The 15,453-nt window shown below is 37.9% G+C and overlaps 2 protein-coding genes across 7 annotated transcripts in view; both read right to left on the reverse strand.

Annotated features, from left to right (window-relative positions):
• Positions 1-421: 421 nt before the first annotated feature.
• On the reverse strand, positions 422-2,641 carry LOC311075765 (phosphatidate cytidylyltransferase 2-like). The gene is made up of 2 exons (XM_084103352.1): positions 2,377-2,641; positions 422-2,242 (listed from the first exon to the last, which is right to left on the reverse strand). The coding sequence occupies exons 1-2, from the start codon at positions 2,509-2,511 to the stop codon at positions 1,727-1,729; spliced, it is 651 nt and encodes a 216-aa protein (XP_083959478.1). The 5' UTR covers positions 2,512-2,641; the 3' UTR covers positions 422-1,726.
• Positions 2,642-3,641: 1,000 nt separating this feature from the next.
• phldb2b (pleckstrin homology-like domain, family B, member 2b) overlaps positions 3,642-15,453 on the reverse strand; it is a 49,079-nt gene continuing 37,267 nt past the window's right edge. For all 6 annotated transcript variants that reach the window (XM_084103277.1, XM_084103276.1, XM_084103281.1 and 3 more), the window contains 6 exons: positions 12,545-12,743; positions 7,174-7,264; positions 6,687-6,833; positions 5,406-5,625; positions 5,243-5,328; positions 3,642-4,926 (listed from right to left, as the gene is read on the reverse strand). In XM_084103277.1, coding sequence (XP_083959403.1) covers positions 4,786-4,926; positions 5,243-5,328; positions 5,406-5,625; positions 6,687-6,833; positions 7,174-7,264; positions 12,545-12,743 — 884 coding nt within the window. In that variant the 3' untranslated portion in view covers positions 3,642-4,785. The remainder of the gene's footprint in view (positions 4,927-5,242; positions 5,329-5,405; positions 5,626-6,686; positions 6,834-7,173; positions 7,265-12,544; positions 12,744-15,453) is intronic.

Raw genomic sequence — 15,453 nt, forward strand, 5'->3', positions numbered from 1 at the left:
ATGGGTGGAGCTTGAAGTCCAGCTCCCCCTCTCTGGATGTAATGATTGGAGCTTGAAGGTCTCGTCATTCATTAAGTCTAGAGAGGGGGTTCTGGATGTCATTTGGCTCTGCAGTGCAGTGAGCACCACTTGCTGCTGTCAGCTGTTTATATCATAATGTGTGTGTCCATGGGGCCCAGCACACAAAATAGCGAACAGACCACACACGATGTGGCACATTGGCACAAAAATCATTAACACATCTATTTCTCTCCACACAGACAGACAAAATACCAAAAGACACAAGCACAAACATTTTTTTTTAAGGCACGATTATAAAAGCTACTTTAATGTCCTAATTGAACTAAGGCCTAATCCTGGCTTAATCTAAGCCCCGTCTGTGAAACCAGGTCAAATTTTAAGAAATCTTATATGACTGGGAAATAGTCTTTTATTTGACTGAAAGTCACAAAATGCAAAACAATGAAGGTGGATTTTGAAATGTTTTAACGATTATTTTGGTTATGGAGTAATCAGTCAATTATGTGGTAATATAAACAGACCTAAGTGAACAATAGCCTTTAAAAATGATCATATTAAAATCATTATACATTATTACAGGCTGGGTACTTTTGTATTTACACACAGTTAAACTACTTCACAAATTGATTGCTGTGTTACATGTAGTGAACTGGTAATAAATTACTAACTACTTATGAGCTTACACAATATTGGAAATGTTCTGGAAACCTGTTAATAAGAAGCTTAAAATATATTCCAGCTGTACTTTAACATAAACGTGCAATTTCAATGAAATTCAAAGAAGTACAATTAAATTACACAAAAGTGGTTTCATTTGAACACAAGTATATTAAAATATACTGCAATTAGCTTACAGTTGGTCAGAAACATTAAAAAAAAACACTTAGTTGTAACAAAATAACATTTAACATACATTTACAGTAATAGAGTAGGCTAAAATTAAAATATGACTTAATTTCTCAGAATTGCAAGATATAAACCAGGCTCCCTCGGCCCACTTGAGCTAATGGTAAATGGTAAATGGACTGCATTTATATAGCGCTTTCACAGACCTGTGGCCACCAAAGCGCTTTACATAGCCTCACATTCACCCATTCACACACTCATTCATACACCGACGGCGGTGTCAGCCATGCAAGGCGCCATCCAGCTCGTCGGGAGCAGCTGGGGTTAGGTGTCTTGCTCATGGACACTTCGACACTTGGTCAGGTGGAACCGGGGATTGAACCACCAACCTTTCGGTTTGTAGACAACCTACATGAACCACTGCCACTTTTTGCATTGCATTATCATCTTGTCTATCAATAAACTGTATGGTTGACTTGAATCTCTCTATCGCTGTGCCCTTATTCAGCTAGTCCTGACAGTGTTGCCTGGTACAAAATACTCAGGAGGGCTCTTCTTGAGGTGGTCCATAAAGATCTTCCAGGGGAGGGAGCAGGCCTTTTTCTTGTCAGATACGCCTTGATCAAGAAAGATGTGGAGTTGTTACTCTGGTTAGAGAGCAAGAAGCTGTGAGATTTACAAATGTGGCCATAAGACATTGAGGAGACAATTACTGAGAGGGGTGCTACCGAAAAAGAAGCCGAACACATAAGCTATTATGTTATTTCAAATAACACAGGAGATGGGCACTTTAAACCACATCTTCCACTCATAAGGGCTTCACATCTCTTCACAGGATCACATGAGTATAGGCAAACATTTAGAACTGTTGGCGATACGGTTTCTTCACCTGACTTAGAACAAACATGTAGAACCCTGTGAGGTACAAGGCAGAAGAAATGAAGTGATGGTATTTGCTGAGCATGTGTATGTACTCCCTCAGCACCAGAGTGAATAAATAATCCATGACCGTTTCTCCATAAAAGAAGTAAATCACGCAGAGCAGGAAGTACCAGCTTAGGGTTCTGAACCACGGCATTTGGTAACAGTGACATACTTTGAAACCAATTCTGATAATCTGATGGAAGCACTTGATCTGAATGGACAGCACACTCATCATCAGAGCCTTCAGACCCAGATAAATGATGAAGATGAAGGAGATCACAGCCAGAGTCATCCATTGTGAGGATAGGCTTGAGAGGACTTTGCAGAGAACATCTGGTGTGTCATTGGCAGGAACGGGATCTTCAGGAACCCTGTAGTCTGGTTTAGTCTCATTGTCCGAGGCTCTATCTCTCTGTTGCCGCTCCAATGGAAGGGGTTCAGAATAATCCTCCTAGAAGAAAGACAATTCTAATGATGCTTGTGTTTGGAGATGGAGATAGACATGTAAAGTTTCTTGAATTCAATTCTAAGCATGCTAACTGCAGCATGTGTGACAGTTCTAAGTAATAAATATGAAAACCTCACCTGAAGGCCATCATCCACAGTGTCCTCATTTGGACAATCTGAAGCTTGGATGACATCAACTCTACAGTCTGACATGGCAGAGACTGGAATTTGAGGGACATTAAAGTTGAGAGAGTTGACATGAAAGTCACACATGACACTGTTGAGAGCATTACATTCAGATGAATCACACACACAATCTTGGAAGATGTCATCATCATCATCAATTTCAGGGTGAGCAGTGATGGGTTCCTCTGCAGTGGGGAGGACTCAGGGTCATTGATGATATTCTGAGAAGTCAGACCTAAAGAGGGTAACAACATCAACATAACCATATTAATAAATACCTACAACTAAGTTTTTCACACAGGACACTTTTTCAGTTGTCAATGTACAGATGCATGATGCATTTTTTTAGCATGTTTAATAGCTTGCTAATCTTGTTACCATGTAATGAAATAAATATTATGTGAATAGATCTTAACATTTTCCTTTAGGCCATTAAATTATGTGTCACATCATTAAATTAAATGAAAACATCATGTAATTAATATTCATGCGCAAATGCACCTTGTTGGGACGGGACTTGTAAATGGCAGTATACAGACTAAAATCATTGAAAATTTCTGTGTAAATGCATTCATTTATGAAGATATGAACTTAAAAAGGTGTGTAATGTCCTGTATCAAGTGTCACGTTTATTATGAATTCTAATCTGTAGTAAAATTTAAGTTTTTAATTAGATTAAGATTAAGCCAGGATTAGGTTTTAGTTAAATTAGATTACTAGATTATTCTTAGATTATTACATTTAATCATACATTTTTTAATGTACCTTAGAAAAAACATTATTGTTGTGCATCTTGAGACAAAACAATGGCATTGACATTTTAAGATATGTCAGTGCAAGTTGCTTTAAAACAGCTCAAACATGCATTTTAGTCTGGGACTATCTTAAGATTTGTCTGTGGAACCGGGCACAAGTGTGTTTAATTTAGGATTCATTTAAGCTATTTGTTGTTTTAAAAGGGTTACAATATTGTTTCTGCTTATGAACTAATGATCATATCTAGATGGTTCATTCATCAACGATCATCCAGACACATTCATACTTTCATCTGTCCATTTTTAACAGTATTACTCTCCATCCTGTTATTGCTCAAGTCGTTAATTTAATATCAGTCCAGCATGTTTTGTTTGACTGAAAAGAGTGAGGTAAGACGTCTATGGATGAACACATACTGACAGGACATAAGGTTTAGCATGGTTATAAAGCACACGGAGATCTTAAACAATATACATCTGCTTTATTTTGCCGTATGCAAAAATAAAGGTGCATGCATGGTAAACAAAAGTATAAATATTCATCTCAAATGAGATACAAAGAAAATTCAAAATAGACTACTGGCTAATTCACAGATGCAAGATTATGGTTAACATGTTCAGTACATGTGAATGTGTCGTCTCCTGCTAGTCAGTGGTAGTGAAATTACACTTCAAATTCAGTCTGATTGGACTTGTACTAATAAAGCTACACAATCTGTATGAAATTAAGCACATGGTATGTTGTAACACTGGCTGAACCTGAAGCTGAATTATAGGAATCAAGGAAACCAAATTTTTTCCCAAATATTAAGTAATCATAGCCTGAAAATGGTCCGAAAACATTGAATCCAGACCATAAAAATGCAAAAGTTACATATGCATTGAGAGAAAATGATCAAGTGTTATAAAAAATCCTAAAAAACTAGTTTTATTCCTTTGCATCAGTGTAATACCTGAACGGTAAGCAGCTTTAATATTTTGGAAGTTGTGAGACTTTTATAATGAATAACTGTAGTGTTAAAATAGCTTTTGACCACAAATATAGCACCTTCGATTAATCTGAATGTTGAGTATAAAGACATATCAGTATAATATAGAACTGAAGGCACTGTGGCAAACACCAACACATGCATCTATACATAAACTCTATAGCGTGTGGTAAGTGTGAATTTCATCTTTGGCAGAACAGCTGTTTATATCATCATGTGTGTGTCCCTGAGGCCCTGCACACAAAGTAGCAAACAGACCACACACAACTTGGCACATTGGCACTGAATATCATTTAACACGTCTTTCTCTCGTTACACAAACAGACGGACAAAATACCAAAAGACACAAGCACAAACATACACACAAAATTATAGGATATGTGCTCCATTCCATCATCTGGACCGCCAAGTAAAAGTTCATGTTGCTTAAAAAAAATATAAATGCAGCGAAGAGAATAGCTTCAATACTGTGGATTGAGATCGAAAGACAGATACGAGCGCAAAACTAATAACATAAGTTCAGTCCAGGAGTCAATACTGAAACCAGCATGTGAAAGGGTGCAGATCAAGTCCAGTGGTTTTTAAATCCACACACTGCACATATTATTATTCATCATCTAAATCATGAACTGAGTGTATCCCTCCGCCCCTGTTACGATAACATCCATCCATATTCTCATAGCTTCAGGAGATGGTGCCACCATGAAGTAGACACGATCGTGAGTCTTCACACTGAATGTTAGGGAAGGGTTTGGACTCTGAGAGAGAGAGAGAGAGAGAGAGAGAGAGAGAGAGAGAGAGAGAGAGAGAGAGAGAGAGAGAGAGAGAGAGAGAGAGAGAGAGAGAGAGAGAGAGAGAGAGAGAGAGAGAGAGAGAGAGAGAGAGAGAGAGAGAGAGAGAGAGAGAGCGACACACTGAAGATTACAGTTTGGCCTCAAGGGGGCAGCATCGCAACATACAATTGTCTTATAGCAGTCATTTAAAGAATTTATTAATTAAAATCAAAGTAAATTATTAATATTATAAATATAAAGCTTATTGTATTCATAATTATTAGCAGCAGAGGAAAAGTACCTTGTGGGCACTCTTTAAGTGGTCGTAATACACTTCCTCTATGGCCTGGAAATAAATCACTCCTTTCAGTTTGGCCTCGTGTTTATCTGAAACCATAAAAAGTACAAAAAGTCAATATTGATGTCATGTGAATCGATCAACTTCATGTGAATAATCATCTGACCTGCATAGTAGCTCAGGGTCCTGCGGTTACGGTCGAAGACAAACCAGCGCTTCTTCCAGGTTTTGATTTTGCCGCCCATCTTAACGAGGAAGCCCCTGCAGGTTTTCTCTGTGATGGAGACGTGGTAACAAGTCTCCGTGTTGTGGCCGGCCGAGTCTATGTGGCCACGAAGGTCAAAGTCGTCCTTCCTTACAGGTAGGTAGCGTGTCAATGGACGAGACTGCGACAGGGGGACACGTAGGACGTTACAGGCAAGCCATTTTTATTGTGCATAAATCAATCTAAAACTAGATTTTGACATTTTCTAGTCTGTTTTTATGTGGTTACTAATGTGTTCTGAGTGTTTTAGCATGTTATGCCGTTTCTAAAGTGTTTTATGTGTTTGCAAATGTGTTTTAGCATGTTTCTGTGCAATTGCTAGTGTTTTGTAGTTGCTAATGTGTTATTAGTGTTACAGCATGTTGCTATGTGGTTACTAGGGTGTTCTTATGTGGTTGCTAATGTGTTTTGAGTGTTTTTTAGCAAGTTAAACAGTTGCTAGCGTATTCTTAAGTGGTTGCCTATGTGTTCTGAGAGTTTAGCATGTTTCTTTGTAGTTGCTAGAGCATTCTTATGTGGTTTCTTATGTGTTCCGAGTGTTTTAGCGTTTTGTTATGTCGTTGTTAGCGTATTCTTATGTGTTTTTGGTTATCACGCATGTCTGAAATGTAAAGGGGCAAATTACAAAAAGTTAAAGGAAATTCAAATTCTGTCATTAATTACTCACCCTTGTCGTTCCAAATCAGCAAGACATTTGTTCATCTTTCGAACACAATATATTTTTAATGAAATCTGAAAGATTTCTGTCTCTCCATTGACAGCCTACGCAACTACCACTTTCAAGCCGCAGAAAGGTAGTGAAGATCATTAAAGTAATCCATGTGACCCCAAGTGGTTTAACCTCGATTCTATGAAGCGAGTCAAGCGACACGAAAGCTTTGTTTGCACAAAATATTTATCTCCAACAACGTTGAAGTGCTCTCGTAAACACGTGTTGGAGTGAAAGTGGTAGTTGCGTAGGCTGTCAATGGAGGGACGGAAAGCTCTCAGATTTCATTAAAAACATCTTCATTTGTGTTCCGAAGACAAATTAAAGTCTTACGTGTTTGTAGCGGCATGAGGATGGCTAATTAATGACAGAATTGTAATCTTGTAATTGTAAAATTGTAAGGCGTTTGTTTAATCTCTAACCCTAAATATGAGCACTAGTAATAGCGATGCATGTCTTATCACAGCGCTCACCTGTACTCGCTGTTTCTCGCGCAGTTTCACTTCTCTCTCAATGAGTTTCTGCCTCCTGGTGGTTTCTTCTTGCAGCCGTTTCTCTAGCTCTTCTCGTCGTCTCCTCTCCTCTTCAAGGGCCCTGCTCTTGCTCTCCATCTCTCTCTCCTGATACACAAATGACACCGTACTGTACAGATATGCTTCCAAACGAGTTTCTTTTTAAAGCTGCACACAATTAGTACTCTCCGTTCCAGAACAAACTCCCATGAACAACATAAAAAACAGGAAGAATGACTCGATTCCCACAGCGTTCCTGCATTTCAAGCCAAATTATTTGCTGTTCATGGCTGACCTGAAAACTTCTAACAGAGCAAACAAGCTCACGGTTTAATATCCGTGAAGCCAAATGGGGTTCATGTGGGTTTATGGCGTGCTGAAAGTCTGGACTGTGAACCTGATGTCAGCTCTAGCAGGAAGTGGCAGGTTTGTGTGGCCGTTTCATTACCCTGTATTCCATGAGCTGGTGCTTCTCTGCCTGAGCCTCCCGGAGAAGACGCTCCATCTCCTCCATCTTCAAGACATTGGAGGTGCTGGCGCTGCCGAAAAAATAGGAGATGAGGCATTACGTTTCACTTCTCAGAGTGAACGCTACAACAACAAAAATCCAAACCAGGCACTAAAACTTCTCATTTTACCTATGGCGAGAAGAATGCATACACTTGCAAATGTAAACATGTCTTATGTGAACTGGCATGTATGCATGCGGAAGAACACAGAAGGAACCAATAAACCGGGTCGGCACTGGAACGCATTAACAATCCAGGCAAAGAGAGCTTGAGAGTGCGGCCCACAGTCTGACGTCTGATGCTTTCCATTTAGACTTCAAAAAGAACACGTGGAATAGATCTGACCAACCCCTCCTTTCTGTAAAACTTCAAATTTCCCCTACAAACTTCACCTCACCACTTGGCTTTTCAATATATCCCTAAAACTTTCACCTGTAAAGAATATAAGGGAATCATCTTCCATGTCAAACCCCATTTGCTACCATCCCATTTGTTATACACTGGCATTCCCCGCCAAAATGCCTTTGTGATGTTTCTAACTATATCTGCATGAAGATAATGAGAGTGCTTGCAATACAACCACATTAGAAAAGGGCAAAGTCAGATGTGCATAAAAATCAACACATAATTGTGGCTATAGATGGTTAGGCAGATGTAAGAAAAATAAGACCAATCACAATTCCATATGCAAATGAACATAAGGAAGACCAATTGGAATTCACTTAATGAATACTGATGACATCATAGCTGTCAGATACATTTTTAAATTACAGTGCCAGCCTTGCATGTACAATTCGACTTTTTCTAGATGTTTCTGTGAACATGCTGTGCATGGTGAGTCTAAAGCTGAAATTGCACTGTTTAGTCTTGGAATTTGATGATGGACAGCTGTCAGTCATTAACAAGATGCCTCTGCATGCATGACAGAAAAGTCTTTCTTGTTCTTATAGTATCAAAAAAGTTTCTTTTAAAGTCGTATTGGTTAATTTACATTTAAAGAGACAATTCAAAGATGATCCAAAATGCAAATCAAGACAAAGCCATCATGCAAACATCAAACCCATCATGCATTATGTGTACAACAGATTTAAAATAAAACATAAATAAAATTCTTTCTGATCACCAAGCAGTAACATCTGGCCACCTTATTTCCGTTTTTTCGATTCACTTGCACACATTGTATTCCACTCATGTCCTTCATCAAAGAGTTCTTTCATCTTTATGGTATCTTACCAGTGATGCCGGAGATGAACGGAGGTCATTCCTGATTTAGAACCCAAAGATCAAACAGAGAGAAGTGGAACATACTACACAAAGACCCAAGAACAGTCCGAACCCGCGCTCTGCGTCTGATTACATTCAAACTGGGGGGAAAAAACCCTGAATCTGTTTCCTCTAACTGTTCCTGCTGTAACCTGAGTGGATCCATCCCCGGAGCAGAGGAGGGGGTACCAACGGTCCTTCTCGGGCCCCTCAGAACTCACATTATTCAAGCAAACCACTCAAATTACACAAGCCTCCAGCGCACACGCATACAGCATAAACACACATCGCTTTGAGAAATGACCTCATGTGGTCTCATCTGTCAAAGTCTTTTCACTAAAGTCTTTAACTAGTCACTCTCAAACAGATTTGAGGTTTATGGTAACCTACACAAGAACGTCTACCTGAGCATTCAAATATGGTTCCTGGATTTCAGTCTTTCTCTCTCTATTTTTTCCTCACACATTGCCCTTGTCCACAGTATTTCATTCCTTGTACCCCAGACAGAACTCTTGGCTTGAACTACAATAGGAGCTGTGGAGATGTTTTCGATTACAAAGACATGGTAAGCGTCATGAGTTTATATGATCCGTCTGTAGGTCTGGAAACACACAATAGAATCTAAATGGGCACATAGCATAGACTTCTGTTGTTTTCATATAAATACAAATACTCTTTATATTTTTATCTTTATTATTCCATACTACAGGGTGGGCCATTTATATGGATACACCGTAATAACATGGGAATGGTTGGTGATATTAAAGTCCTGTTTGTGGCACATTAGTATATATTAGTACACACCACCCATCTTGAGGAGTTTGCCCCCTCACATATACTAATGTGCCACAAACAGGACTTTAATATCACCAACCATTCCCATGTTATTACGGTGTATCCATATAAATGGCCCACCCTGTATATACACACTAAAATTCAAAAGTTTGTGGTCGGTATGATTTTTTACAAATGTTTTGTTCACCAAGGCTGCATCTATTTGATCAAAACTACAGTAAGAAAAGTAATATTGTTAAATGTTATTAAAATTTAAAATAGAATATAAGCAGAAACAGCATTTATAAAATATTTATAATATTTATAATACATAAACATATACATACACACATGTATATATGAGGAAAATAAGTATTTGAACACCCTGCTATTTTGCAAGTTCTCCCACTTGGAAATCATGGAGGGGTCTGAAATTGTCATCGTAGGTGCATGTCCACTGTGAGAGACATAATCTAAAAAAATTTTTTTCCAGAAATCACAATATATGATTTTTTTAACTATTTATTTGTATGATACAGCTGCAAATAACTATTTGAACACCTGTCTATCAGCTAGAATTCTGACCCTCAAAGACCTGTTAGTCTGCCTTTAAAATGTCCACCTCCACTCCATTTATTATCCTAAATTAGATGCACCTGTTTGAGGTCGTTAGCTGCATAAAGACACCTCATACAATCAGTAAGAATCCAACTACTAACATGGCCAAGACCAAAGAGCTGTCCAAAGACACTAGAGACAAAATTGTACACCTCCACAAGGCTGGAAAGGACTATGAGGAAATTGCCAAGCAGCTTGGTGAAAAAAGGTCCACTGTTGGAGCAATCATTAGAAAATGGAAGAAGCTAAACATGACTGTCAATCTCCCTCGGACTGGGGCTCCATGCAAGATCTCACCTCGTGGGGTCTCAATGATCTTAAGAAAGGTGAGAAATCAGCCCAGAACTACACGGGAGGAGCTGGTCAATGACCTGAAAAGAGCTGGGACCACCGTTTCCAAGGTTACTGTTGGTAATACACTAAGACGTCATGGTTTGAAATCATGCATGGCACGGAAGGTTCCCCTGCTTGAACCAGCACATGTCAAGGCCCGTCTTAAGTTTGCCAATGACCATTTGGATGATCCAGAGGAGTCATGGGAGAAAGTCATGTGGTCAGATGAGACCAAAATAGAACTTTTTGGTCATAATTCCACTAAACGTGTTTGGAGGAAGAAGAATGATGAGTACCATCCCAAGAACACCATCCCTACTGTGAAGCATGGGGGTGGTAGCATCATGCTTTGGGGGTGTTTTTCTGCACATGGGACAGGGCGACTGCACTGTATTAAGGAGAGGATGACCGGGGCCATGTATTGCGAGATTTTGGGGAACAACCTCCTTTTTTGTGTTTTTTTTTTTAAAACCTTTATTTAACTAGGAAAGTCACATTGAGGTTAAAACCTCTTTTACAAGTGAGACCTAGTCAAGATAGGGTCAGATAGCAGGATTAGACAGATAACAAGCCAAAAACAAAACAAAAACAATAACCATATACAATCAATATACAATATACAAACAATAACAATCATTTGATACAACAACAACAACAACAAAAAAGTCTCCACGACAAAAATGATGTACAACACCGAAACACAGCACAGCAGCACAAACATTTAGGTATTACATAATACCCTACATCAGGGGTGCCCAATCCTGCTCCTGGCGATCGACTGTCCTGCACAGTTCATCTCCAACCCTAATCAAACACACCTGAAGCAACCAATTAAGGTCTTCAGAGCACGTCAGGATCACTTGAAAATTAAAGGCAGGTGTGTTTGATTAGGGTTGGAGATGAACTGTGCAGGACAGTCGATCGCCAGGAGCAGGATTGGGCACCCCTGCCCTACATAGTACTGATCACAAAAAAACATTATTTAAATCATAAGTATAATAAGGAGTTAAGTGGTAGAATTGGCAAAACAGCTACAATTAACAGTAACCAACTTCTTTATTCTATGTTTAAAATCATTTAAAGAGATGAGAGATTGTAGTTTGAGTTTGGTCTGCACATCATTCCAAGACCAAGGGCCATAATAGAACAGGCTTAGCTTTCCAGCCTCTGTTCTGATAGCCGGCACTTTAAACTGTAGCCAGTTATGTGACCTGAGATTATGTGAACTTTGAAATGATAAAAAGTTCCTATTTAAATAATTTGGAAGTTTTCCTAAAATAACCATGTAAATTAAAATATACCAATGTTCAAGCCTGCGCAAATAAAGGGATGACCATCCTACCAAACTGTACAGTATACAATGATGTGTCCTAAAACTAGAGTTAGTGACGTATCTGAGAGAAGAGTGATAAAGGGGGTCAAGTTTGGACAAGGTGGACAGAGAGGCAAATCTGTAGATAGTATCCCCATAATCAATCTGTGACAGGAAAAGGCTAGCAACTAAGCGTTTTCGTGAGGCCAATGAAAAACAGGACTTTAGCCAATACAAAAAACCCAATGTGAATTTTAATTTCTTTGCAAGATAATCAACATGGTATTTAGTGTGTGCAAACCTGGTGAAAAACTACAGGAAACGTTTGACCTCTGTAATTGCAAACAAAGGCTACTGTACCAAATATTAACATTGATTTTCTCAGGTGTTCAAATACTTATTTGCAGCTGTATCATACAAATAAATAGTTAAAAAATCATACATTGTGATTTCTGGATTTTTTTTTTTAGATTATGTCTTTTTTTTAGATTCTAGAATCTTTTTTAGATTACCCCTCCATGATTTCTAAGTGGGAGAACTTGCAAAATAGCAGGGTGTTCAAATACTTATTTTCCTCACTGTATATATATATATATGTAACACTTTTGTAACATTATAAATCTCTTTATGGTCACTTTTGATCAATTTAATGCATCCTTGCTAAAAAAGTATTCATTTATTTATAATTATTTATATATTATTTATTCATTCAAGTATTAATATATATATATATATATATATATATATATATATATATATATATATATATATATATATATATATATATATATATATATATATATATTATTTTATTTTTTTAATTTTTTTTATTTATTATTATTATTATTTTTTTTAATTATTATTATTTTTTTTACAGTAGCATATGAATCCTTTTTCCAAAAATCCCCAGATGCTATCAAACAAAGGTTTTGTCAGATTTATCTAACTTTCGAGGACACACATATCCCCAGATAGAATCAGTAACAAAAATCCTTGAATTACTCCCTCACCTGGAGACATTGTCGGGCGAGCAGGCGGAGATGCTGGTTTCCATGCTATCCGAGCTGTCCATACTCAGCGTGTCGAAGGCACGGCCGTTGTCTTGGTAACCAAAAGAGTCCAGGTAGACGTTGTTCTGGGAGGACGCGCGACCACCGATATCACTCAACCTCGTTCGGTGCTCCTCACCAATGTGCTGCTGACTGTGCCCTAAGAAACATACCAACCAATGAAAGAAAACAAGAATTTATTCAGCAGTAATGAACACTGTGGAGTAGCACCATTTAATATCAAGCATCCCAGGAGTCCTCCTGCCTGTTTTCAGTGCTAACTCTGCTTTACCTGAGAGTGCAGCATCACTCCCAGGAGCAGATTCTCCATTCCTGCTGCCCAGCTCAGTGTCCTCCGGCCGGGCAATGCCTAGGGCACCCTGGGGCCCTTCACTGTGCTCGCAAAGACCAGCCACCGTGCAATAATATCCTGACACCCCACACTACTGTTCAAAAGTTCGGGGTAAGATTTAAAAAAATTAAATACTTTTATTCAGCAAGGATGCATTAAATTGATCAAAAGTGTCTGTAAAGACATTTATAAAATTACAAAGGATTTCTATTTCAAATAAATGCTGTACTTTTGAACTTTCTATTCATCAAAGAATCCTGAAAAATATTAATCATGGTTTCTATAGAAATCTTAAGCAGCACAACGGTTTTCAATATTGATAATAATAAGAAATGTTTCTTGAGCACCAAAGAAGCATATTAAAAAGATTTCTGAAGGATCATGTGACACTGAAAACTGGAGTAATGATGCTGAAAATTCAGCTTTGCCATCACAGGAATAAATTACATTTTAAAATATATTCAAATACAAAATGTTCAACGTTATTTTAAATTCTAATATTTCACTATATTTTTCCGCTTTTCTGTATTTTTGATCAAATAAATGCAGCTTTGTTGAGCATAAGAGACTTCTTTCAAAAACTGACCCCAAATTTTTGAACGGTAGTTTATGTGAGAGAATACCTTGCTCTGATTCACAGATTGGATCCCAAGCCCCTAATGATGTCCTTCTTCAGCTATAAATCCAGAATAAAAAGATGGATTGATATATTTGCACTTGATATCCATTTAGTTGCTGTCTCTTGGAACTTGTAAGTAGGACATCTAGTATTGCTAGAAGCGGATGAGACTCAACTCCACTACAACTTGATAACATCAAACACAGCGAGAAAGAGCAGAGACCCGCCTCTCTGATGATCCTACCCAGGGGACCTTCAGATAAACCATCCAAAAACACAAACTCAAGCTTTTCCACCTACATTTGTAAAGTCATAATTCTCACATTTCATCAAAAAGCTTTAGTGTATTAACATTATCAAATTAAAAATAAAAGAGTCACATTTGTACTTGTCAGGTTGAAAAGTAATGCAGATATTTGACTTAAAATAAAATGGAAGCATTTCCTGTTTTTCATCTTCCCAACATTCTTTCACTATCTTCAAAAACAAAAATAAATACAAAAAGTTTCCACCCAGTTGTAATAAAAACCTTCTATTGGAGAACATCAATGCCTTATAAGGCAGACTCACTTTAATTAAAGTATTGATTTGCTTGCTAGTCTTCATTTGGGGTTACTACACAACACTACGAATTGTTGCATGCTGGGTATTTGATGAAGCCCAAAGTTATTTATTTCAGAAATCTAAGGGTACGTTTACAGGACAACAATGTACTAAAAACGGAAAAGTTTTTCCTTTGCGTTTTTCGTGTACAGGCGACAAAGTTCACACGAATTCGCCAAACCGACTAAAAATGCTGTGCTATCCTTCCAGGCCAGTAGATGGCGATGTCACTTTGTAAAGAAAAACTACAAGCCTTTATAGACTGAACACATAATACGCATGATGCCAGTTTTCACAAATTCGCGTTTTTGTAGTTTACATGGAGACAATAACGGTATCGTTTTCAATAATGTGGACCGAATGAAACTGGTTTTCAAAAGTGTTATATGAAATGCATTAAAAACGTTTCCGTTTTTAGTTGAAAATCATGCCGTGTAAACGGCACCTAAAGGTGCGGTTACATTTACCATTGGTTAGCGAATTTTTATATAATTATATGATATATAAATCCAGTAATTTGATTGCACACGATTGGAAATTTCGTGTGAGGGCGAAAGATTTCACTGTGTAGATTTCGCAACAGGTTTCATTCGGTAAAACGGATTTCCCGCATTGACCAAAATAAATCTGCTTGGTTTGAAAGTGAATTTTGTGTGAGCTGTGCTTCACGTTAGACAATTGACCTTTTATTTGCCTGCAGAGGAACTCTGAAGAATTTCATAGAAGCCTCATTCCTTCCAAAATACCCATAAACACCCACATTCAGCCCTGCAGTCCATAAACGGCAGGGTGACATAACAATTAGAGTCTATGAATAGAAATAAAATGAAAACAAAATGACTAAAGACAAACACCCAATCATGCAGAACTGAATTCCTAAAATAACACAATACCATTGTATTAAATAAATCATTTCATGCCTTAGTAATATGTAAAAAATAGCAGCTTTATTTCATACAAGATTCAACCTCATACGATAAGACCCATAAAAGGCAGTGGTTAACAAAAGTGAAGAAATGCTACAGGTTTCTCCATTTCAGTAAGACCAGACTTATTAAAAAGCACTGAGACAGGGGCTGACATCAGCCAATGACTGATGCAATCAATATCCCCCAAAGGAGGACATTCTTCACCAGAGAGGACATGCTAAACTTTGGACATTATTTGAATGCAAATTCAAACAGGCACATCTAGTAGGCAGACTACTGTACCTTTCTTAGATTTGCCTGCAGGATAGAGAAAGTAATCCAAGATTAGGCAACATTTGACTTATAAAGCACCACTTTTTATGAGTAT

This window comes from Abramis brama, assembly GCF_963993115.1.
Source record: "Abramis brama genome assembly, chromosome: 24".
Classification (NCBI taxonomy): Eukaryota; Metazoa; Chordata; class Actinopteri; order Cypriniformes; family Leuciscidae; genus Abramis; species Abramis brama.

Excerpts from the sequence above, each read along its gene's own strand:
- LOC311075765 (XM_084103352.1), bottom strand. The coding sequence starts at position 2,511 with ATGTGTGACTTTCATGTCAACTCTCTCAACTTTAATGTCCCTCAAATT. Across the intron at positions 2,243-2,376 it reads CTGTGGATGATGGCCTTCAG|GAGGATTATTCTGAACCCCT; the intron begins GTGAGGTTTTCA and ends TCTTTCTTCTAG.